Source organism: Pongo abelii, chromosome 20 (genome assembly GCF_028885655.2).
Source record: "Pongo abelii isolate AG06213 chromosome 20, NHGRI_mPonAbe1-v2.0_pri, whole genome shotgun sequence".
NCBI lineage: Eukaryota > Metazoa > Chordata > Mammalia > Primates > Hominidae > Pongo > Pongo abelii.
The window spans coordinates 12877907-12902213 of NC_072005.2; the positions used below are offsets into that span (position 1 = coordinate 12877907).

The window sequence follows — 24307 nt, forward strand, 5'->3', positions numbered from 1 at the left end:
TTCTCATGGAGTGTTCACTTGGGGGAAATTTCTAGAATCTCTCTGGAAAGGCTTCATTGGGTGGGGGCTTTTCCAGTTCTTGGTATCCACTCTGAATGATAAGAGAGGGGACCGTGGGGAGGAGAGCGGAGACGGATCCTCCCTTCAATTCTCGGTGCCTGCCTGGAAGAGTCCGTCTTTATCCCCTTGATTCTGAGGGCCTTGAGGAATCTTAGAGTACAGATATATTCCCCCAGCCCCCACCCTGGCCGTGGCCAGTGGCTTCACCCACACCCCGAGGAGTTGGGGGACCGCTGGGGCCTTGTGGCCTCTGAGCACCTTGGCTGGGTTCCAGGGCGGACGGACGCCGGTGGTCTCTGGCCTCGCTCCCTTCATCTGGCTATGGCACCAACACGCCCAGTTCCACCGTCTCGGTGAGTGTGGAAAGTAGGTGGGTGGGCTGGTGGGTAAGGAATTCAGGGGGCCCTCCAGCCTGAAGACCCACACCCAGGCCAGCAGTCCAGGCTGGGCTTGATGACAGTTTAGGGCCAGGCACAGTGACCCACGCCTGTAATCCCAGTACTTTGGGAGGCCAAGACAGGAGGATTGCTTGAGCCCAGGAGTTCAAGACCAGTCTGGGCAACATAAGGAGACCCTTGTCCCTACAAAAAATTAAAAATTATCTGGGCATGGTGGTGCACACCTGTGGTCCCCACTATTTGGGAGGCTGAGATGGGAGGGTCGCTAGAGTCTGGGAGGTATAGGCTACAGTTGAGCTGAGATCGCACCATGGCATTCCAGTCTGGATGACAGAGTGAGACCCTGTCTCAAAAGAAAAAAGTAAAAAAAGACAGTTTGGGTTTCCCCATCCTTCAAAGGTGTTCACTTGTCCATCTATTAGAGAGTTATGGGTCCGCCCCACTCAAAGCCCTATGCTCTGCCCTCAACACATTTCTGGGAGGGTCCTTCCTACTCATTTCTGACTCACTCATTTACAGCTGGTGACATAAGGCTCTGTGAGTTAAGCCATTTACTCTGATATCAGCAGCTGGGCTGGGCCAGGCCACAGTTTTCACCCAGAGCCCACTTGCTCACCCCTTGGAATACCCAAAGTCCCTTCATCTGCTCCCTTTTCTATCCATGCCCATAGTTCCCTTATCCATCCATTGGCATGATGTTCAGCAGACATTTATCATGAGACTGTCATGTGGTAGGCAGATTCTGCAAGCTGGGCCAGAGTGTAAATATTCACACAGCCCTCATGGGGGAAGACAAGCCAGTAAGAAGGCATTCATAAAATAGAATGGTCAGAACTTTGATGCAAGTAGCAAAAGGTGAGGTGATAGGGGAGACGTATGTGACTCAGCTTGGGGGGTTGTCAAGGAAGGCTTCCTGGAGGAGGTGACATTGAAACCAAGACAATGGACCAGCAGGAGTTTGGCAGATGGAAGAGAAGGGAGAAGAGTGTTCCAGGAAGGGGAAGAGCATGTGCAAACCTCTAGAGGCCAGAGAACTTGCAGCATTTGAAAAGTTGAAAGTAGCCTTGTGGGGCTGAAACTTTGGGATGTAGGGGAGGAATAGAGATGATGCAGGCAGTGACCTTGATCAGGCTGGAACCTTGTCAGCCAGGGCAGCAAGGGAGATTTTATTCTAAATCCAGTGGGAAAGCCATGGAATGGTTTTATTTCTTTATATTAAATTGTACTAAAATTTCAGTTTGAACCATTTGAAATTGTGATTATGTAGGCTATAGATAATGCACACTAATTAAAAAAATAAAAGAGATGGATGGGGTGGGGAATTTTAACCAGAGGAGTGAGCAATGTGATGTTTAAAAATATCATTCTGGCCGGGCGCGGTGGCTCATGCCTATAATCCTAGCATTTTGGGAGGCTGAATCAGGTGGATCATTTGAGGTCAGGAGTTTGAGACCAGCCTGGCCAACATGGTGAAACCCTGTCTCTAGTAAAGGTACAAAAATTAGCCAGGTGTGGTCATGCCTGTAATCCCAGCTACTCAGGAGGCTGAGGCAGGGAGAATTGCTTGAACCTGAGAACTGGAGGTTGCAGTGAGCCAAGACTGCACCACTGCACTCCAACCTGGGTGACAGCTATATGGCCGGGCATGGTGGCTCACATCTGTATTCCCAACACTACGGGAGGTTGAGGCGGGAGGATTGCTTGAGCCCAGGAGTTTGAGACCAACCTGAGCAACATGATGAAACCCTGTTTCTACAAAAAAAAAAAAAAAAAATAGCCAGGTGTGATGGCTTGTGCCTGAAGTCCCAGCTACTCAGGAGGCTGAGATGGAAAGATTGCTCGAGCCCAGGAGGTGGGGGTTGCAGTGAGTGGAGGTCGAGCCACCGCACTCCAGACTGGGGGACAGAGAAAAACCCTGTCTCAAAATAAAGAAATAAAATAAAGCAAGAGGAGAGCCAGGCATAGTGGCTCATGCCTGTAACTCAGCAATTTTTTTTTTTTTTTTTTGAGATGGAGTCTCACTCTGTCGCCCAGGCCTGGAGTGCAATGGCACCGTGCCGGCTCACTGCAACCTCCATCTCCTGGGTTCAAGCAATTCTCCTGCCTCAGCCTCCCGAGTAGCTGGGATTACAGGTGCCCACCACCATGCCTCACTAATTTTTTTATATTTTTAGTAGAGACAGGGTTTCACCCTGTTGGCCAGGCTGGTCTGGAACTCCTGACCTCAGTTTTTCTGCCCGTCTCAGACTCCCAAAGTGCTGGGATTACAGGCATGAGCCACCGTGCCCTGCCCTCAGTCCCAGAACTTTGAGAGGCCAAAGCGGGAGTATTGCTTGAAGCCAGGAGTTGGAAGCCAGCCTGGGCAACATAGTGAGACCCTGTCTCTGCAAAAAAGAATTAGCCAAGCATGGTGTAGTCCCAGCTACACAGAAGGCAGAGGTGGGAAGATTACTTTAGCCCAGGAGTTCAAGGCTTCCGTGAGCCATGATTGCATTACATCACTCTAGCCTGGGTGACACAAGGAGACCCTGTCTGTCTCTCTTTTTAATTTTAAATAATTTTAATAAATAGAGACACGGTTTCACTATGTTGCCCAGGCTGGTCTCAAACTCCTGGGCTCAAGTGATCCTCCCGCCTTCGCCTCCCAAAGTGCTGGGATTACAGGTGTGAGTCACCATATTCAGTGGAGACCCTCTCTCTAAAATAATAATAATAATAAAGCAAGAGGAAACAAGATAGAGTAGGGATAGGGAATAATGGGTGTGTATTCAGAGGAGGTCTTCCTGAGGGGTGATATTGAAGCAAAAATTTGAAGGATGAGAAGGAGGGATCCATAGTAGATGTGTTCCAAGCAGAAGGAATAGCTAATGCGAAGGCCCTGAGGAAGGAGCTTGCCTGGCTTGTCCAAGGACCATCAAGGAGGCCACTAGGCTGGGCGCGGTGGCTTGTGCCTGTAATCTCAGCACTTTGGGAGGCAGAGGCAGGTGGATCACCTGAGGTCAGGAGTTCAAGACCAGCCTGGCCAACATGGTAAAACACTGGCTCTACTAAAAATACAAAAAATTAGCCAAGCGTGGTGACAGGCACCTGTAATCCCAGCTACTTAGGAGGCTGAGTCAAGAGAATCGCTTGAACGTGGGAGGCGGAGGTTGCAGTGAGCTGAGATCACACTCCAACCTAGGCAACAAGAACGAAACTCCATCTCAAAAAAAAAAAAAAAAGGAGGCCACTGTAGCTGGAGCAGAGGAAGTAAGAAGGAGAGTGAGAAAAATCCATGGCAGGGACAATCCAGGGCAGGATGAGGCAGGACCTTGTATAACTGGGGAAGGACTTGGGTGTTCACCCTGAGTAAGGTGGGAGCCACGGAGGGTTCTGAACAGAGAAGGCTCATGACTTGACCCAAGCTTTAACAGACTCACTGTCTCCACCCCTGTCTGTCCCTGTCCACCTGTCTGTGGCCAAGAGTCCCAGCCAAGATCCTAGGATCCAAGGATCGTAAATCAGGTCCTGATCCTGGCCTTGCCCAGTGACCCCATCGGCCTTGGGAGTCCCAGCTCAGGGTCCTGAGCTGTTGGGGGGGCCCATGGTGGCTCTGACCCCGGCCCTGCCCCTGTCCCCAGTCCTCCTGCTCCTCCCAGGAGCGCCTTCACCAGCTGCCCTACCAGCCCACGGTGGACGAGCTCCACTTCCTCTCCAAACACTTCGGGAGCACCGAGAGCATCACAGACGAGGATGGTGGCCGTCGCTCCCCAGCCGTGCGGCCCCGCTCACGGAGCCTCAGGTGGGCAGGCATCCCTCCTCATTCGTACCAAGCTAGTGGTCTTAGGACTTGTGCATAGAAAGACCCCTGTCCCCGCGAATAAAAGGGTTACATCTCGGGGCGGGGGCTCTCTGTGGACTTGGAGGCAGAGGACTGGACAGAATGGGCTTCTCTCCCCGCAGCCCCGGGCGCTCCCCCTCCTCCTACGACAACGAGATCGTGATGATGAATCACGTCTACAAGGAGAGGTTCCCGAAGGTGAGGTGGGACCCGAGGCCGTCGCGGGGTGACCCGGCGGCCTTGCACTCTCGCTCGCCTTATCCCCGCGCGCCCCCTGGCGGCCGCGGTGCGCAGCGCAGGCTCCTGGCGGCCACAGCCTCCGGGCACAGCCCCGCGCCCCTCCTCCGTCCCTCCCGCAGGCCACTGCGCAGATGGAGGAGAAGCTGCGCGACTTCACCCGCGCCTACGAACCCGACAGCGTTCTGCCTCTGGCCGATGGCGTGCTCAGCTTTATCCACCACCAGATCATCGAGCTGGCCCGGGACTGCCTGACCAAGTCCCGTGACGGCCTCATCACCACGGTCTACTTCTATGAATTGCAGGAGAACCTGGAGAAGCTCCTTCAAGACGTGAGTGCACGCGGAGGCCGGGCTGATCTCAGGCTCAGCACCGCCAAATTGTGCCCAATACACCCCTTTCTTCACCCCACATCCATTCAGGGAGCTCCTACCACGTTCCAGGCACTGGCGTGGAACTGAGGACTCAGGGGTGGAAGTGGTCCCTTCCCTAGGTCTCACCGACTGAAGAGGCAGGAATTTCACCTCGCTCATTTCCCTTAGATCTTTACTCAAATGTCACCTTCTCAGGTGGCTTCTTAGGTGGTCCTCAGCCATTTAAAATATTAAACTCGGCCGGGCGCGGTGGCTCAGGCCTGTAATCCCAGCACTTTGGGAGGCCGAGGCGGGCGGATCACGAGGTCAAGAGATCGAGACCATCCTGGCTAACACGGTGAAACCCTGTCTCTACTAAAAATACAAAAAAAAAAAAAAAAAAAAAATTAGCCGGGCGTGGCGGCGGACGCCTGTAGTCCCAGCTACTCAGGAGGCTGAGGCAGGAGAATGGCGTAAACCCAGGAGGCGGAGCTTGCAGTGAGCCGAGATTGCGCCGCTGCACTCCAGCCTGGGCGACAGAGCGAGACTCCGTCTCAAAAAATAATAATAATAAATAAAATAAAATATTAAACTCGGCTGGGTGCGGTGGCTCAGGCCTGTAATCCCAGCCCTTTGGGAGGCTGAGGCAAGTGGATCACCTGAGGTCAGGAGTTCGAGACCAGCCTGGCCAACATGGTGAAACCCCGTCTCTACTAAAAATACAAAAATTAGCTGGGCGTGGTGGTGGGCGCCTGTAATCTCAACTACTTGGGAGGCAGAGGCGGGAGAATCGCTTGAACCTGGGAGTCGGAGGTTGCGGTGAGCCGAGATCACACCATTGCATTCCAGTCTGGGCAACAAGAGTGAAACTCTGTCTCAAAAATAAATAAATAAATGAAATAAAATAAAATATTAAACTCTACTCACATTTATCACCCACTTTCTCCTTAGTTTCTCCTTGATACTCAGCACCATCCCTCATACTGTGTATTTTTGCTTATTTTATTTCATGTCTATCCTTCTCCAATGTCAGCCCCATAGTTGGCGAGGGTGGGGGGGTGGGGTTGTCTGTTCTGTCCACTGCTGTGTCCCTGCTGTTTGGGACAATACCCAGCACACAGTAGGTACTCAATAAATGCTGGGTAAATTGATGCTTGAATGTCCCTTTGCAGTGGCATGCACCTGTAGTCCCAGCTAGCTACTTAGGAGGCTGAGATGGGAGGATTGCTTGAGGTCAGGAGTTTGAGACCAGCTTGGGCAACATAGCAGGACCGCATCTCTAAAACAATAAAAAAAACTTAAGCCAGGTGAGTTTGTTCACGCCTTTAATCCCAGCACTTTGGGAGGCTGAGGTGAGCGGACTCACGAGGTCAGGAGTTTGAAACCAGCCTGGCCAATAAGGTGAAACTCTGTCTTTACTAAAACTACAAAAAAGTTAGCCGGGCTTGGTGGCATGTGCCTGTAATCCCAGCTACTCAGGAGGCTGAAGCAGGAGAATCGCTTGAATCAGGGAGGCGGTGGTTGCAGTGAGCCGAGGTTGCACCACTGCACTCCAGCCTGGGCAACAGAGTGAGATTTCGTCTCAAAAAAATAAATAAATAAAAATAAAAATAATTAACTAAGTGTAGTGGCACACACCTGTTGTCCCAGCTACTTGAGAGGCTGAGGCAGGAGGCTCACTTGATCATTCATTAATTCCACCAATATTTATTTATTTATTTATTTAAATTATTTTATTTTATTTTTTTGGAGACACAGTCTCACTCTATCCCACCGGGCTGGAGAGCAGTGGTGCGATCTCGGCTCACTGCAACCTCCACCTCCCAGGTTCAAGCCATTCTCCTGCCTCAGCCTCCCGAGTAGCTGGGATCACAGGCACCCACCACCATGCCCGGCTAATTTTTGTATTTTTAGTCGAGGCAGGGTTTCACCATGTTGGTCAGCCTGGTCTCTAACTCCTGACCTTAGGTGATCCACCTGCCTCTGCCTCCCAAAGTGCTGGGATCATAGGTGCGAGCCACCATGCCTGGCCCCCACCAATATTTATTAAGCACCTACTATGGGCCTGGCACTAGCCTAAAAGCTGGGAAATCAACTGGAAATAAAACAAAAATTCTTGTCTTTGGGGAGCTGGCATTCTATTAATAGCAGGAAGAGACAGAAGATAAACAATAGGCATTAGAAGCTCACCCCTGTAATCCCAGCACTTTGGGGAGCTGAGACAGGAGGCTTTCTGGAGCCCAGGAGTTGGAGACCAGCCTGGGTAACATAGCGAGACCCTGTCTCTACAGAAAAACAAGTCAAACAAGCAAAGACCCAATAGGTATTAGGGCTGAGACCAGGACCAGGGTAAAGCAAGTAATTATTTCTTCGCCCAGAACATTAATTTTTGAAAAACTTGAAAAGTAGATAAATTAAAACCCAACATCATTTTAAGTTTACATATTTTATTTATAACCAAGCCAGAATGTGTTATAATTTTACTGTCCTGGTTTTAATGAAAACAAACTCATCAATAACACTATTTTCATTGAAACCATTAGACATTTTCAAAGACACATTAAAACACATATAAGTTGGTGCACACTTTTTTTGGCTCAAGTTACAATATGGCTAGGCACAGCCTGTTGGATTCTGTCTTTATTTAATTTTCTTTTTCTTTTTCATTTGAGATGGGGGACTCTGTATGTTGCCCAGGGTGGTCTTGAACTCCTGGACTCAAGCAATCCTCCTGCCTCAGCCTCCTGAGTAGCTGGGATTATGGGCATGTACCACCACATCTGGCTTAAATTTTGATATTTTGGCTTATGGTAGATTTTTGGCATTAATTTTAGGCTTTTCAAGTATTGCAATAAGATATTAGTTTTTTCTTTTCTTTTCTTTTCTTTTCTTTTTTTTTTTTTTTTGAGACAGTCTCACTCTGCTACCCAAGCTGGAGTATAGTGATGTGATCTCAGCTCACTGCAACCTCCACCTCCCTGGTTCAAGTGATTCTCTTGCCTCAGCCTCCCAAGTAGCTGGCATTACAAGCGTGTGGCACTATACCCAGCTAATTTTTGTACTTTCAGTAGAGATGAGGTTTTGCCATGTTGGGCAGGCTGGTCTCAAACCCCTGACCTCAAGTGATTCGCCCTCCTCTGCCTCCCAAAATGCTGGGATGACAGGTGTGAGCCACTGTGCCTGGCCTCTTTTTCTTTTTCTTTTTTTTTTTTTTTTTTTTTTTTGAGACAGGGTCTTTCTCTGTCACCCAGGCAGGAGTGCAGTGGTACTGCAGCCTTAGCCCCCCGGGCTCAAGTAATTCTCCCACTTCAGCCTCCCACGTAGCTAGGACTACAGGCACTCACTACCACACCTGGCTAATTTTATTATTTGTAGAGACAGGGTCTCACTATGGTTTTGTTGTTTGTTTGTTTGTTTGTCATTGCTTTTGTTTTGAGACAGAGTCTTGCTGTGTCACCCAGGCTGGAGTGCAGTGGTGTGATCTTGGCTCACTGCAAATTCTAGCTCCCAGGTTCAAGGGATTCTCCTGCTTCAGCCTCCCGAGTAGCTGGGATTACAGGCACCTGCCACCACGCCTGGCTCATTTTGCGTTTTTAGTGGAGATGGGGTTTCACCATGTTGGCCAGGCTGGTTTCAAACTTTTGACCTCAAGTGATCCACCCACCTCGGCCTCCCAAAGTGCTGGGATTACAGGCATGAGCCACCGTGCCCAGCCTCATTATTTTTACTGTGTGGCTTGGGCCTCAGTCTCCTCACCTGTAAGATGGGACAGTAGCAGCAGTATGTATTCTGAGGGGCTGAGAGAGGGGCCGGGCTGAGGCAGAGTGCCTATGAGCCCTGTCCCTCTGTGTCCCCTGCCACAGGCCTATGAACGCTCTGAGAGCTTGGAGGTGGCCTTTGTTACTCAGCTGGTGAAGAAGTTGCTTATTATCATCTCACGCCCTGCGAGGCTGCTGGAGTGCCTGGTGAGGGGGCTGGGCATGGGTAGGGGTGGGTTGGTAGACCCTGGGAGCCTGTGGTGAGCCCACTCCTGCCCTGCCTCAGGAATTCAACCCCGAGGAGTTCTACCACCTGCTGGAGGCGGCTGAGGGACACGCCAAGGAGGGCCACCTTGTCAAGACGGACATCCCCCGCTACATCATCCGCCAGCTGGGCCTCACCCGTGACCCCTTTCCAGGTGCCGGCTAGTGGGTACAGGGGGACTGGGGGTGAGCAGGCCCAGACCCCATCTCGTGCTCACTCTCAGTCCCTCCCTAGACGTGGTACACCTGGAGGAACAGGACAGTGGTGGCTCCAACACCCCTGAGCAAGACGATCTCTCTGAGGTAAGGCTGGGTGGCCAAGTGGTCAGTACCCTGGTTCCTGGGAGGGCAGGGCGGGGCTCATCTCCGGCTTCTTTGCCCTCAGGCTTTGTGGATCTCTTGGTCCTACACTCTGAGCCTCAGTTTTCCCATCCATAAAATGTGATTAATAATAGCTCTTCCAGAGCCTGGCATGCTGGCTCATGCCTGCAATCCCAGCACTTTGGGAGGCCAAGGCGGGCAGATCACCTGAGGTCAGGAGTTCGAGACCAGCCTAACCAACGTGGAGAAACCACGTCTCTACTAAAAAAAAAAAATACAAAAATTAGCCAGGCCTGGTGGCACATGCCTCTAATCCCAGCTACTTGCAAGGCTGAGGCAGGAGAATCACTTGAACCCAGGAGGCAGAGATTGCTGTGAGCTGAGATTGCACCACTGCACTCCAGCCTGGGCAACAAGAGCGAAACTGTCTCAAAAAATAAAATAAAATAAAATAAAATAAAATAATAGCTCTTCCCCGTGACCTCTTTGTCATGTTAAAATCCATGAAACATAAAATTTAATTTACTTTTTAACCGTTTTATTTTATTTTTATTTATTTATTTATTTTTTTTTTTGAGATGGAGTTTTGCTCTTGTTGCCCAGGCTGGAGTGCAATGGCGCTATCTCAGCTCACCACAACCTCCACCTCCTGGGTTCAAGCAATTCTCCTGCCTCAGTCTCCCGAGTAGCTGGGATTACAGGCATGTACCACCACACCCGGCTAAGTTTGTATTTTTAGTAGAGACTAAAATTTCTCCATGTTGGTCAGGCTGATTGCAAACTCCCAATCTCAGTTGATCCGCCCACCTCGGCCTCCCAAAGTGCAGGGATTACAGGCATGAGCCACCGTGCCTGGCCTTTTTAACCATTTTAAAATGAACAATTCGGGGCCGAGTGCAGTGGTTTAGGCCTGTAACCCCAGCACTTTGGGAGGCCGAGGCAGGAGGATTGTTTGTGCTTAGGCATTTGAGACCAGCCTGGGCAGCATAAAAAATCAGCTGGGCGTGGTGGTGCACCCCTGTAGTCCCAGCTACTCGGGAGGCTGAGGTGGGAGGATTGTATGAGCCCAGGAAGTCAAGGCTTCAGTAAGCCATGATCACACCACTGCACTCCAGCCTGGGCAACAGAGTGAGACCCTGTCTCGAAAAATGAAATTAAAAATAATAAAGAATAGGCCAGGTGCAATGGCTTATGCCTGTAATCCTAGTACTTTGGGAGGCCAAGATGGGTGGATCACTTGAGGTCAGGAGTTCAAAACCAGCCTGGCCAACATGGTGAAACCCCGTCTCCACTAAAAATACAAAAAAATTAGCTGGGCGTGGTGGCACATGCCTGTAGTCCCAGCTACTCGGAAGGCTGAGGCAGGAGAATTGCTTGAACCCAGGAGGTGGAGGTTGGTGTGAGCCGAGATCGCACTACTGTGCTCCAGCCTGGACAACAGAGCGAGACTCTGTCTCAAGATAATAATAATAATAATAAAGACTAATAGTAATAAATAAACAATTCAGCAGCATTTAGTAATTCACAATGCTGTACAACCATTAGATCTATGTAGTTGCAGAACTTTTTTATCACCCCAAAGGGAAACCTCACACTCATTACACACCTCACACCCATTACACACCTCACACCCATTACACACCTCACACCCATTACACACTCCCTCCTCATTCCTCCCTCCCTGCAGTTCCTGGCAACCACTAATCTATTTTCTCTCTCTGTGGAATGGCTTTTTCTGGATATTTCTTTTTTTTTTTTGAGACAGAATTTCGCTCTTGTTGCCCAGGCTGGAGTGCAATGGCGTGATCTCGGCTCACTGCAACCTCTGCCTACCAGGTTCAAGCAATTCTCCTGCCTCAGCCTCCTGAGTAGCTGGGATTACAGGCATGTACTACCACATCCGGCTAATTTTGTATTTTTAGTAGAGACAGGGTTTCACCATGTTGGTCAGGCTGGTCTTGAACTCCTGACCTCAGGTGATCCGCCCGCCTCGGCCTCCCAAAATGCTGGGATTACAGGCGTGAGCCACATGCCCAGCCTTTTTCTGGATATTTCCTATAAATGGGATCATATGCTCTGTGGCCTCTTATGTCTGGCTTATTTCACTTAACATAACGTTTCTGAGGTTTATCCATGTTGTTGTAGCTTGTGTCACTGCTTCATTCCTTTTTATAGCCGAGTAATATTCCATTGAATGGTAGATGCATTCATCCACTGGTGAACATTGGGTTGTCCATCTTTCGTCTGTTGTAAATAGTGCTCCTATGAATGTGGGTGTACAAATATTTGGTTGGACAACTGTTTTGAGTTATTTAGGGTATATGTCTAGAGGTGGAATTTCTCGGTCATATGATAGCTCTATGTTTAACTTATAGAGGAATCCTGCATGGGCTTTCGAGCAAGATAACTGGCTGTATGTATTAATGGCAGCTGAGCATGGGGAAAATTGCCAATTCTATTCCCAGGCCAGCCACACTTTGGCATATGTTCCAGATGTCTAGTGGAGAGTCCTACCCCAATGGCCACACATGTGCTTTCTCTGAACTGCCTAGTGTTTTTCAAAAATTTGGGCTGGACACGATGGCTCACGGCTGTAATCCCAGCACTATGGGAGGCTGAGGCGGGTGGATCACTTGAGGTCAGGAAGTCGAGACCAGCCTGGCCAACATGGTGAAACCCTGTCTCTACTAAAAAAATACATAAAATTAGCCAGGTGTGGTGGTGCCCACCCGTAATCCCAGCTACTTGGGAGGCTGAGGCAGGAGAACTGCTGGAACCGGGGAGACAAAGATTGCAGTCAGCCGATGTGAAACCACTGCACTCCAGCCTGGGTGAGAGCGTGAGACTCCATCTTGAAAACAATAAAAATAGATAAATAAAAGAAGCAAAATATAAAAATTGAAAGATCTTTGCTTCAAAATCTGGGTTTGGGCCTTCTCTTGAAAAATCAGAAGTTCTAGGGCTGGGTGTAGTGGCTCATGCCTGTAGTCCCAGCACTTTGGGAAGCCAAGGTGGCAGGATTGCTTGAGCCCAGGAGTTCGAAACCAGCCTGGACAACATAGCAAGACCCTGTCTCTACTTAAAAAAAATATAGAAGACGAAGTTCTAATAATACTGTGGTGGAACCAGCTGAGTGGGGGTGGTCCTGTGATGTTGGGTACCTGCCCCTTCATCACCCATGGCTTCCACCCTGGTCTACGGGCCCCTGAAGATGCTTAAGTTTGTAATCTTTGTTTCAAATTGTGTCTATACAGTCACACAAATATATACACACACCTTTCCTTTATGTATATATTTAAAAGGAATCTCACAATATATGCCATTTGTTTAATTTTTTGAATAGGTAATGGAATGACATCACTCAAAATCTAAAACTCTAAAAAAGGTATTTATCTCTCGTTGTTTGTAGGATTCTGTTATTCCTTTTAATCAAACTTGTTAATTGAGTGATTCAAATCTTCCATCTCCCTATTCATTTATCTTGCCTGATTAATCTAATAGTTTCTGAGAGATATGTGAAACCTTATTTTAAGCAAATTCTCCTTGTAATTCTGTCAATTTTCATGTCAGATATTTTTAGGCTACATTCTTTGGAGCATACAAGTTCAATATTTTTATATATCATAGATCTTTTTATGTAATATCTATGTAATAGATCTCTTTGTCCCTAAGAAAAATCAAAATAATTTTCAAAAGAGATATACAGTGAAAAAAATCTTACTCCTACCTTTTTTCCCCATTGCCCTATAGCCCTAAAATATGATTACATAGTTTTGTTTTGCCACTTTTTTTTTTTTTTTTTTGAGACAAAGTTCCACTCTTGTTGCCCAGGCTGGAGTGCAATAGTGTGATCTCGGCTCACTGCAACCTCTGCTTCCCAGGTTCAAGCGGTTCTCCTGTTTCAGCCTTCCAAGTAGCTGGGATTATAGGCGCCCACCACCATGCCTGGCTAAGTTTTTGTATTTTTAATAGAGATGGGGTTTCACCATCTTGGCCAGGCTGGTCTCGAACTCCTGACCTTCAGGTGATCCACTTGCCTTGGCCTCCCAAAGTGCTGGGATTGAAGGCATGAGCCACCACACCCGGCCTTTGCCACATTTTTTTGCACATAAACATACAATACATATTGCCTATTGCATTTTTACACTTAATAAAATAGAGGACTTTCTAAATCCATAGACAGAGAGTTTCCTCATTATTGTTAACAGTGGCACAATGTTTCTTTATATAACTACCCCACATGTGTTTGTTTGGCTAATTTAACGTATGGATTATTATTTCCAATCTCACAATGAGCAAGATAGTAGATATACCATTTTTCACATGTGCAAGTATATCTGTATATAAATTCAAAAGTGAAATTGCTGAGTCAAAGGGAACATGTATTTGTAATTCTGATCTGTATCAAACAGTAATTTACACTCCCAACAGCAAGGTGTATATGTTCACCTACATATTTGCCCATAGAGGGTATCAGGTTTTGGAGTTTTTTCTCCCAATCTGCTAGGTGAAAAATGGTATTTTGTGGTAGTTATAATTTGCCTTTCTGTTATTGTAAGTGAGATTGAGAATTTTTTTTTTTTTGAGATGGAGTTTTGCTCTTGTTGCCCAGGCTGGAGTGCAATGCCGCGATCTCGGCTCACCACAACCTCTGCCTCCTAGGTTCAAGTGATTCTCCTGCCTCAGCTTCCTGAGTAGCTGGGATTACAGGCATGCGCCACCATGCCCAGCTGATTTTGTATTTTTAGTATAGATGGGGTTTCTCCATGTTGGCCAGGCTTGTCTCGAGCTCCTGACCTCAGGTGTGATCCACCTGCCTTGGCCTTCCAAAGTACTGGGGTTACAAGCGTAAGCCATTGCGCCCGGCCAGGAATCTTTCTTTTTTTTTTTTTTTTTGGGACGGAGTATCGCTCTGTCGCCCAGGCTGGAGTGCAGTGGCATGATCTCTGCTCACTGCAAGCTCTGCCTCCCGGGTTCACGCCATTCTCCTGTCTCAGCGTCCCAAGTAGCTGGGACTACCTGTGCCCGCCACCATGCCTGGCTAATTGTTTTGTATTTTCAGTAGAGATGGGGTTTCACAGTGTTAGCCAGGATGGTCTCAATCTCCTGACCTCGTGATCCGCCTGCCTCGGCCTCCCAAAGTGCTGGGATTACAGGCGTGAGCCACCGCACCCGGCCTGAATCTTTTAGTATGTTTAAGAGCTGTAACTCTGGCTGGGTACAGTGGCTCATGCCTGTAGTCCCTACTCTTTGGGAGGCCAAGGCAGGCAGATTGCTTCAGCCTAGGAGTTCAAGAGCAGCCTGGGCAAGATGGCAAAACCAAAATACTAAAATTAGCCTGGCATGGTGGCATGTGCCTGTGGTCCCAGCTACCTGGGAGGCTGAGGCAGGAGAATCACTTGAGCCCTAGAGGTGGAGGCTGCAGTGAGCACCACTACACTCCAGCCTGAACATCAAAGTGAGAACCAGTTTCCAAAAAAAAAAAAAAAAAAGCTCTGACTGTAATTTACTTACCTCACCCATTTTTTTCTCTTCAATTGTTAGGCTTTTGTTATTGATTTTTGGGAACTCTTTATATATTTATATATTAGGATGACTATTTTGTTGGTTTCCTGCTATCTTTTCTAATGCAAGAAGATGGGAATATGTCTTCAGAGTCAGTCTTGGGTTCAAGTCCTGACTTTCTCTTTCATTATGGCACTTGGATGAAGGACTCTCTCGTCCTTTCTGTGCCTCAGTTTCCCCATGTGTAAAATGAAATTAAAAGCACCCTACCTCATGATGATGGTGGTGGTGTGGTCTCCATCTTTTCCCTGAAGGGCCGCAGCAGCAAGGCCAAGAAACCGCCAGGGGAGAATGACTTTGATACCATCAAGCTCATAAGCAACGGTGCCTACGGGTGAGCCACCCGGGGCTCTGGCGGGGGGAGGGTGGCGGAGGCCGGGTGTCTCGGAGGTGACGGCCGGTCCTCGCTCTCTCCCCCTGCAGCGCTGTCTACCTGGTGCGGCACCGCGACACACGGCAGCGCTTTGCCATGAAAAAGATCAACAAGCAGAACTTGATCCTCCGCAACCAGATCCAGCAGGCCTTCGTGGAGCGCGATATCCTCACCTTCGCCGAGAACCCGTTTGTGGTCGGCATGTTCTGCTCGTTCGAGACTCGGCGCCACCTCTGCATGGTCATGGAATATGTGGAAGGTGTGGCTGCCTGCGGGGCTGCAGGGAAGATGGGGCCGTGCTCACTGGTCAGGGCTGCGGGGTGGCCTGCCTGAGCCGCAGTCACCATATTGATTAGTCGGCCTGTATGTTTATCCATCTATTTATTTCTCCAGTCATTGATTTGTCCATCCATTCTACCTATATATTTATTCAGTCATCTATTGGTTTATTTGTTTTTCATTTCATTCAACATAAATACATTCAGTCTGACCTATTATCCATCCATCTATCCTTCTATCTACTGATTTGCTAATCCATCTGTTTTTCTATCCATACATCCATGAATTTGTTTATATTTATTTATTTATTTATTTTATTTTATTTTTTTGAGACAGAGTCTTGCTCTGTCACCCAGGCTGCAGTGCAGTGGTGTGATCTCAGTTCACTGCAACCTCCGCCTCCCAGGCTCAAGCGATTCTTATGCCTCAGCCTCCGGAGTAGCTGGGATTACAGGCCTGTGCCACCATACATGGGTAATTTTTCTATTTTTAGCAGAGACAGGGTTTCGCCATGTTTGCCAGGCTAGTCTTGAACTCCTGACCTTAAGTGATCTGCCTGCCTAGGCCTCCCAAAGTGCTGGGATTACAGGCATGAGCCACTGTGCCAGGCCTATTTTTTTTTTTTTTTTTTTTTTTTTTTGAGACAAGATCTCACTCTGTTGCTCAGGCTGGAATGTAGTGGTGTGATCACAGCTCACTGCAGCCTCAAATGCCTGGGCTCAAGCAATCCTCCCACCTCAGCCTCCCAAATACTTGGGATTATAGGTGCAGACCACCACACTTGGCTAATTCTTGGAAGGCCAAGGTGGGCAGATTACAAGGTCAGGGGTTCAAGACCAGCCTGGCCAACATGGTGAAACCCTGACTCTACTAAAACTACAAAAATTAGCCGGATGGCACACTCCTATAATCCCAGCTACTCGGGTGGCTGAAGTGGGAGGATTGTTTAAACATAGGAGGCAGAGGTTACAGTGAGCCAAGATCATGCCGCTGCACTCCAGGCTAGGCTGAGATCATGCCATTGCACTCCAGCCTCTGGGCGACTGAGCAAGACCCTGTCCCGCAAAAAAAAAAAAAGTTTTTTTGGTTTTTTTGTTGTTGTTGTTCGTTTGTTTTGTTTTTTATGCAGTCTCCCCGTATTGCCCAAGTTAGTCTCCAACTCCTGGGCTCAAGCAACCGTCCTGCCTCAGCCTCCCAAAGTCCTGGGATTACAGGCACGAGCCACCGAGCCCATCCCATATACCTGTTTATTAATCCACCTTTCCTTCCATCCTTCACATCCCGCAATTTGTCTATGTGGTTGTCCATCTGTTTATCCATCTGTATGTCTGTTTACCATTATACACCTATTTTTCTTTTTTTTTTTTGAGACGGAGTCTTGCTCTGTCTCCCAGGCTGGAGTGCAGTGGCGCAATCTCGGCTCACTGCAAGCTCCGCCTCCTAGGTTCACGCCATTCTCCTGCCTCAGCCTCCCGAGTAGCTGGGATTACAGGTGCCCGCCACCATGCCTGGCTAATTTTTTTTGTATTTTTATTAGAGACGGGGTTTCACCGTGTTGTCCAGGATGGTCTCGATCTCCTGACCTCATGATCCGCCCACCTCGGCCTCCCAAAGTGCTGTGATTACAGGCGTGAGCCACCACGCCTGGCTTATACACCTATTTTTCCATTTTTTTTTTTCTTTTTTTTTTTTTTTTTGAGATGGAGTCTTGCTCTGTCACCAGGCCAGAATGCAGTAGCGCGATCTCGGCTCACTGTAACCTCCGCCTTCCAGGTTCAAGTGATTCTCCTGCCTGAGCCTCCCGAGTGGCTGGGATTACAGGTGTGTGCCACCACGCCCGGCTAATTTTTTGTATTTTTAGTAGAAATGGTGTTTTCACCATGTTGGCCAGGCTGGTCTTGAACTCCTGACCTCAGGTGATCCTCCCACCTCAGCCTCCCAAAGTGCTGGGATTACAGGCGTAAGCCATAGCTCGCGGGCCATATATTATTTTTAATCCATCCGTGCATGTATTCACCCAAATGTTAATCCATCTATTGTCCAAAAACACACATGCTGTGGCTATTAGGACACATACATGATCCCTGGGGCCTCAGATGTGCCTCCTCCAAGCCTTCCAGTCAACCATCCAGTCACTCAACAAACGCCTCCTCATTATCTCCCTCATGTCACGTGCTGTGCTAGGTGCCAGTGACACAGAGGAGACCCAGGCACAGACATCTCCCCCTCATGGAGATTCCATTCTGCTCCATATAGACAATAAACAAGCAGAGCAAGCCAAAGAGATAAGGACATTTTATTTATTTATTTATTTATTTATTTATTTATTTATTTATTTATGGAGTCTCGCTCTTTCACCCAGGCTGGACTGCCGTGGCGCAATCTTGGTGCACAGCAACTTCCATCTCCCAGGCTCAAGGATTCTCATGCCTTAGCCTCCTGAGTAGCTGGGACTAAAGGCGCGCCTCCACCATGCCCAGCTGATTTTTGTATTTTTAGTAGAGACAGGGGTTTCACCAGGTTGGTCAGGCTGGTCTTGAACTCCTGACCTCAGGTGATCAGCCTACCTTGGCTTGCCAAAGTGCTGGGATTACAGGCATGAGCCACCATGCCCAGCCAGGACATTTCATAGTGAGGACATGAGGTCCATGAGGCTGGAGGAGGTGATGGGGAGGCAGGCAGGGAGCTTCTCAGAGGCCTGGATTATGATGGAATAAGTGACCTGCTAGTACAAAGTCTCTTAGGTGACAATTTGGATTTGGAGGAGTGGCAAGCAGGACCATGGAGTCGAAGGCAAGTGAGCAAGGGAGGGGAGATGAGGATGAAGGTGCGCTGATGAGGAGGGCGTTCCAGAGACTGGAATGGCATTGGATTTCATTCTGAGTGCAACAGAAGGCCACTGGAGCGTTGTTGTTTTTCTTTTTCTTTTTCTCTGTTTCTTTCTTTCTTTTTTTTTTGAGATGGAGTCTCGTTCTATTGCCCAGGCTGGAGTGCAGTGGCGCATCCTCGGCTCACTGCAACCTCCGCCTCCCGGGTTCAAGCAATTCTCCTGCCTCAGCCTCCTGAGTAGCTGGGATTACAGGCGTGGGCCACCACACCCACCTAATTTTTGTATTTTTAGTAGAGATGGGGTTTCATCATGTTGGTCAGTCTGGTCTCAAACTCCAGACCTCATGATCTGCCTGCCTCAGCCTCCCAAAGTGCTGGGATTACAGGCGTGAGCCACCGCGCCCGCCTTTTTTTTTTTTTTTTGAGATGGAGTCTCACTCACGCTGTCACCCAGGCTAGAGTGCAGTGCAGTGATCTTGGATTACTGCAACCTCCACCTCCAAGTTTCAAGTGATTCTCCTGCCTCAGCCTCCCGAGTAGCTAGGATTACAGGCGTGTGCCAACACATCTGGCTAATTTTTGTATTTTTAATAGAGACAGATTTTCACCATGTTGGCCAGGCTGGTTTCAAACTCCTAGCCTCAAATGATCCATCAGTCTCGGCCTCCCGAAGTGTGGGGATTACAGGTGTGAACCACCACGCCCAGCCTTGTTTTGTTTTATTTTTAGTGCATTGTCCAGGCTGGAGTGCAGTGGTGTGATCACAGCTTATTACAGCCTTGAACTCCTGGGCTCAAGCAATCCTCCCACCTCAGCCTCCCAAGTAGCTGAAACTACAGGCAGGCACCACCATCTCCAGCTAATGGAGGGTTTTAAGTAGATTTGATAGGATCAGATTTATGTTTTAAGAATATCCATTTGGAGGCCCATTATGGTAGCTTACGACTGTAATCCCAGCACTTAGGGAGGCTGAGGCAGGCAGAACACTTGAGGTCAAAAGTCCAAGATCAACCTACCCAGCATGGTGAAACCCTGTTTTTTTTTTTTTTTCTTTTTCTTTTTTTCTTTTTTTTGAGACAGAGTTTCGCTCTCGTTGCCCAGGCTACAGTGCAATGGCGTGATCTTGGCTCACTGTAACCTCCTCCTCCCAGGTTCAAGCGATTCTCCTGCCTCAGCTTCTTGAGTAGCTGGAATTATAGGCATGCACCACCATGCACCTGTCTAATTTTGTATTTTTAGTAGAGATGGGGTTTCTCCGTGTCGGCCAGGGTGGTCTCAAACTCCCAACCTCAGGTGATGCGCCTGCCTTGGCTTCCCAAAGTGTTGGGATTACAGGCGTGAGCCACTGTGCCCAGCCAATGAAACCCTGTTTCTACTAAAATTACAAAAATTAGCCAAGAGTGGTGGTACACGCCTATCATCCCAGCTACTCGGTCAGCTGAGGAACAAGAATCACTTGAACCTGGGGGCGGTGAGTGAGCGGAGGTTGCAGTGAGCCGAGATGGAGCCACTGCACTCTTACCTGGGTGACAGAGCCAGACTCTGACTAAAAAAAAAAGAAAAAGAAAAAAATTAAGAAAAGAAAATCCATTTGGCTCCTGTGGACAGAGCAGAATAAGGAGACTAGGAGGTAGATGACTGCTGTAGTTCAGGGTCATTGCAGAGGAGGAGGAGAGAAGGTGGCCAAATCAGTATCTCTATGGTGGGTCTGAGTGCACAATAGATGTGCTCAAATGCAGATTCCTGGGCCCCATCCTCAGAGAGTTCCTGAAACCCCGCAAAATCTCGCAGAAAGAGAACAGAAAAAAGAAAGAAATCTATTAGCTTTCTTGGTCATTGGTGATTGAAAAACCAATGTTACCTTCAGGAATGGCTGGATCTAGGTGCTCAAACCATTCCATCAGGAACCTCTCCATCTCTTGGCTCTGTACTCCCACATGTGGGCTTCCTTCTAGACAAGCCCTCATGTAACAAGTTTGCCATCTAGCAGATCTCAGCTTACATTCTATGAGCTTAGCAATTCTTACAGGAAAAGAGTGAAAATTCCAAGGGCTGACTCACTGGAGCAACTTGGGTTACATACTGGCCCAGTTGCTGCACCTGGAAGGAAATCTAGCCTTTGTAGGATAAAAAGGAAATAGATATTGAGAGACTGAAATACCAATGTCATTTACAGTAAATCTGGCAGAGGGGCGGGTGCAGTGGCCAACACTTTGGGAAGCTGAGGCAGGAGGATCCTTTGAACCTAGGAGTTGGAGACCAGCTTGGGCAACACAATGAAACTCCGTTTCTACAAAAAAATTTTTTTTTTTTTTTTTTTTTTGAGACAGAGTCTTGCTCTGTCACCCAGTTTGGACTGCAGTGGCGTGATCTTGGATCTCTGCAACCTCTGCCTCCCAGGTTCAAGCCATTCTCCTGCCTTAGTCTCCCGAGTAGCTGGGATTGCAGGCGTCTGCCAACAAGCCAGGCTAGCTTTAGTATTTTTTTTTTAGAGATGGCTTTTCACCATGTTGACCAGGCTGGTCTCGAACTCCTGACCTCAAGTGATCCACCCGCCTTGGCCTCCCAAAGTGCTGGGATTTCAGGCATGAGCTACCATGCCCGGCCTTGAACAATTTTTTTAAAATCAACAGGGCGTGGTGGCTCACATCTGTAGTCCCAGCTACTCAGGAGGCTGAAGCAGGAGGATTGCTTGAGCCAGGAGGTTGAGGATGCAGTGAGCTGTGATCTTGCGACCACATTCTAGCCTGGGCAATGGAGTAAGACCCTGTCTCAAAAAAAAAAAAAAAAAAAAAAAAAAAATCTGGTGAAGGCCAAGAATCTGCTTCTAAGGCTCCCAGCTCCAAGGTTCAGACACCAGGAGATAGAGGGCTGTGCTTCCAGATGCAGTCGATAAGTGGGTAGCCTTTGTTCCCCAACTAAATGTCACCTCCACCAACAACTACCTGCATGACCCATCCTCTCTTTGAGTCTCCATCCCTTTGTGTGTAAGATGAGCTGATGACACCAACTTTGGAGGATGGCTAAGAGGACAAGAAGAACCCAGTAGAGGACCTGGAGGGAGGGAGGCCCCTCTCAGAGCCTCAGTTTCCCTTATCTGTAAATTGGGTACAACATAACATGAGAAGTTGGTGCTATGGTGCATGTCCAGAGGGAGGAATGCCTCCCTCTTTACATGGGCCCATTTCCTGGCCCGCAGGCGGCGACTGTGCCACCTTGCTGAAGAATATTGGAGCGCTGCCCGTAGAGATGGCCCGCATGTACTTCGCCGAGACGGTGCTAGCCCTGGAGTATTTGCACAACTATGGCATCGTGCACCGCGACCTCAAGCCTGACAAGTGAGCTTTGATCTTTCCCATCACTCCCTCTCTGCCCCTCGGGAGGCCAGGAAGCAGAATGGACGGGCCTCATCCCTGAGACCCCCGCCTGTGCCTACAGCCTCCTTATCACCTCCATGGGTCACATCAAGCTCACGGATTTCGGCCTCTCCAAGATGGGGCTCATGAGCCTCACCACCAACTTATATGAAGGCCATATCGAGAAGGACGCCCGGGAGTTCCTGGACAAACAGGTGTGTGTGCGGGCATGGGGGTCGCTGCGGGTGGAGTGACCCTGCAGGACCTCGGGAACCCAGGGCCTGGTGGGGGGCACAGCTCTCCCTCGAGGGCCCTCCTGTGGCCAGGGCGTGGGCTGACAGCCTGCCCCCAGGTGTGTGGGACCCCAGAGTACATCGCCCCCGAGGTCATCCTGCGTCAAGGCTACGGCAAGCCAGTGGACTGGTGGGCCATGGGGATCATCCTCTACGAGTTCCTGGTGGGCTGTGTGCCCTTCTTCGGAGACACACCAGAGGAGCTATTTGGACAGGTCATCAGTGGTACGTGGCTTTGCAGCGCACAGGGGCAGGATGTGGTGTGCACGGAGAGATGGACAGGCCCAGGGTTCCAGGGACTTCAAAAGGGACCCCCCAGAGGATCGCTTGCACCCAGGAGGTCAAGGCTGCAGTGAGCCATGATCGTGCCACTGCACTCCAGCTAGGTGACACAGTGAGATCCTGTCTCCAAACAACAACAACAAAAACTGCCCCTAAGTTCCGTTTTGTTTTGCAGATGACATCCTGTGGCCCGAGGGGGATGAGGCCCTACCTACAGAGGCCCAACTCCTCATATCCAGCCTCCTGCAGACCAACCCTCTGGTCAGGCTTGGGGCAGGTAAGTCTGCCATGCAGAGGAGCTGAGGGCCCACTATTAGAGAGCAGGACTCCAAAACCCCAAGCCCAGCCTGTGCTGTGGCCCCGGGGCGGAAGACATGGGGGGCGGGGCTGGGCTGCTGGGTTGGCCATCAGCTGTGGCTGGAATCCCTTCCGTCCCAGGCGGCGCTTTTGAGGTGAAGCAGCACAGTTTCTTTCGAGACCTGGACTGGACAGGGCTGCTGAGGCAGAAGGCCGAGTTCATCCCCCACCTAGAGTCGGAAGATGACACTAGCTACTTTGACAGTGAGCTGGGACACCAGGCACGGCCTGGGTCGAGGGGTGGGATCCGGGAAAAGGGACCCTGGGGTAAGTAAAGCCTGGGATAGGGCCCGGCTAAGTACCAAGATGTGATGCCTAGGTGCGAAGGTGGTATTTTGGTGGGGGCGGGGCCAAGTGGGGCGGGGCTGACATACGGGCGGGGCTCAGGCTGAAATGTAGGTAAGAACCTGAGATTGGGGTAGGTGTGGGGCGTGAACTGGGGTGAGTTGTGAGTGTGGGCCTGGAACTGAACTAGAGAGAGGTACTAGCGCTCAGAATGGCCCGGGGTGATGCCGGGGTGCAGAGCACTGTAGGTGGGGCGTGGCCTCTTTGGAGGCGGGGCTAGACGGTGCCACTGAGAATGGGACAAGGACCTTGCCTGGGAGCGGAGCCTAAATTAAATACACCAATGAGGCAGGGGCGTGGCCTGACCTGAAGACTTGTAAACCCGGCTTGAACCAGGACTGGGCTCCTGTGGGGATGTGATATGAGGAGGAAACCCGTACCCGCAGTCACAGCCCATACCCCCTCCCCAGCCCGCTCAGACAGGTATCACCACGTGAACTCCTATGACGAGGATGACACGACGGAGGAGGAGCCCGTGGAAATCCGCCAGTTCTCTTCCTGCTCTCCGCGCTTCAGCAAGGTGGGCCAAGGCTGGGTGTGGGACAGGGCGAGACCCTGGGAGGGATAGGGCTTGGAGAGACAGTGAGAAACAGGTTCCTTGGTGCCCAAGGTCTCAGGAGCGGGAAGTTATTGATGGGGCGGGAGTCTGGAAAGTGGTAAGGCCACGCGACAGGCAGGTTCGGGAGTCTATGGGACGGGCCTTTGACATTGAGTGGAATCTAACAGGAATCAGGACAGTTGTGCAGATTGAGGCCATGGTGGGGCGGGGCTAGGTCTGGGTGGGGGGGGGGGGTCAGGACGTGGGAATGAGGCCAGCAGCGAAGGCGGAGTAAAGCCCAGCGAAGTCTTGCATTTATTTATTTATTTTTATTTTTTCTAATAACAGGCAGAGAAGCCATAGGCCTTGCTTTGAGAAGCAACTTGTAGAGGGGTGCAGGGCCTAGCCTGGGCTAAGGAGACATAAATTAAGGGGGTTGCTGGGAAGATGGGGCTGTGTAGAGAGCAGATTGGTCAGGGCATCGTAGGGGCAGAGCCTAGAGTAAAACGCAGGGCCTAACTTTGTGGGGTGGGGCCTGAACTGAAGAATTGTAGGTTGGCGGATCATGCACAATTGGGCGGAGCCAGGCCTCGGAGGGTGGAGTGCGCTTTGCGGGGGATCCACTGCCAGGAAGCTGATTAGCTCCGGAGTGAAAGTGGAACCCGGGCTGGACTTGCCTCCCACCACCACCTACAGGTGTATAGCAGCATGGAGCAGCTGTCGCAGCACGAGCCCAAGACCCCAGTAGCAGCTGCAGGGAGCAGCAAGCGGGAGCCGAGCACTAAGGGCCCCGAGGAGAAGGTGGCCGGCAAGCGGGAGGGGCTGGGCGGCCTGACCCTGCGTGAGAAGACCTGGAGAGGGGGCTCTCCGGAGATGTGA

General features: G+C 49.8%; 1 protein-coding gene across 4 annotated transcripts in view; it reads left to right on the top strand.

Moving 5' to 3' along the window:
- Positions 1-24307, top strand: part of MAST1 (microtubule associated serine/threonine kinase 1) — a 36645-nt gene that overhangs the window by 4658 nt on the left and 7680 nt on the right. For all 4 annotated transcript variants that reach the window (XM_054539836.2, XM_024238206.3, XM_054539837.2 and 1 more), the window contains exons 4-19: positions 335-413; positions 4079-4239; positions 4401-4476; positions 4638-4847; positions 8732-8833; positions 8913-9045; positions 9126-9193; positions 15031-15110; positions 15200-15408; positions 21457-21595; positions 21696-21828; positions 21966-22131; positions 22364-22465; positions 22627-22749; positions 23301-23410; positions 24125-24303. In XM_054539836.2, coding sequence (XP_054395811.1) covers positions 335-413; positions 4079-4239; positions 4401-4476; positions 4638-4847; positions 8732-8833; positions 8913-9045; positions 9126-9193; positions 15031-15110; positions 15200-15408; positions 21457-21595; positions 21696-21828; positions 21966-22131; positions 22364-22465; positions 22627-22749; positions 23301-23410; positions 24125-24303 — 2070 coding nt within the window. The remainder of the gene's footprint in view (positions 1-334; positions 414-4078; positions 4240-4400; positions 4477-4637; positions 4848-8731; positions 8834-8912; positions 9046-9125; positions 9194-15030; positions 15111-15199; positions 15409-21456; positions 21596-21695; positions 21829-21965; positions 22132-22363; positions 22466-22626; positions 22750-23300; positions 23411-24124; positions 24304-24307) is intronic.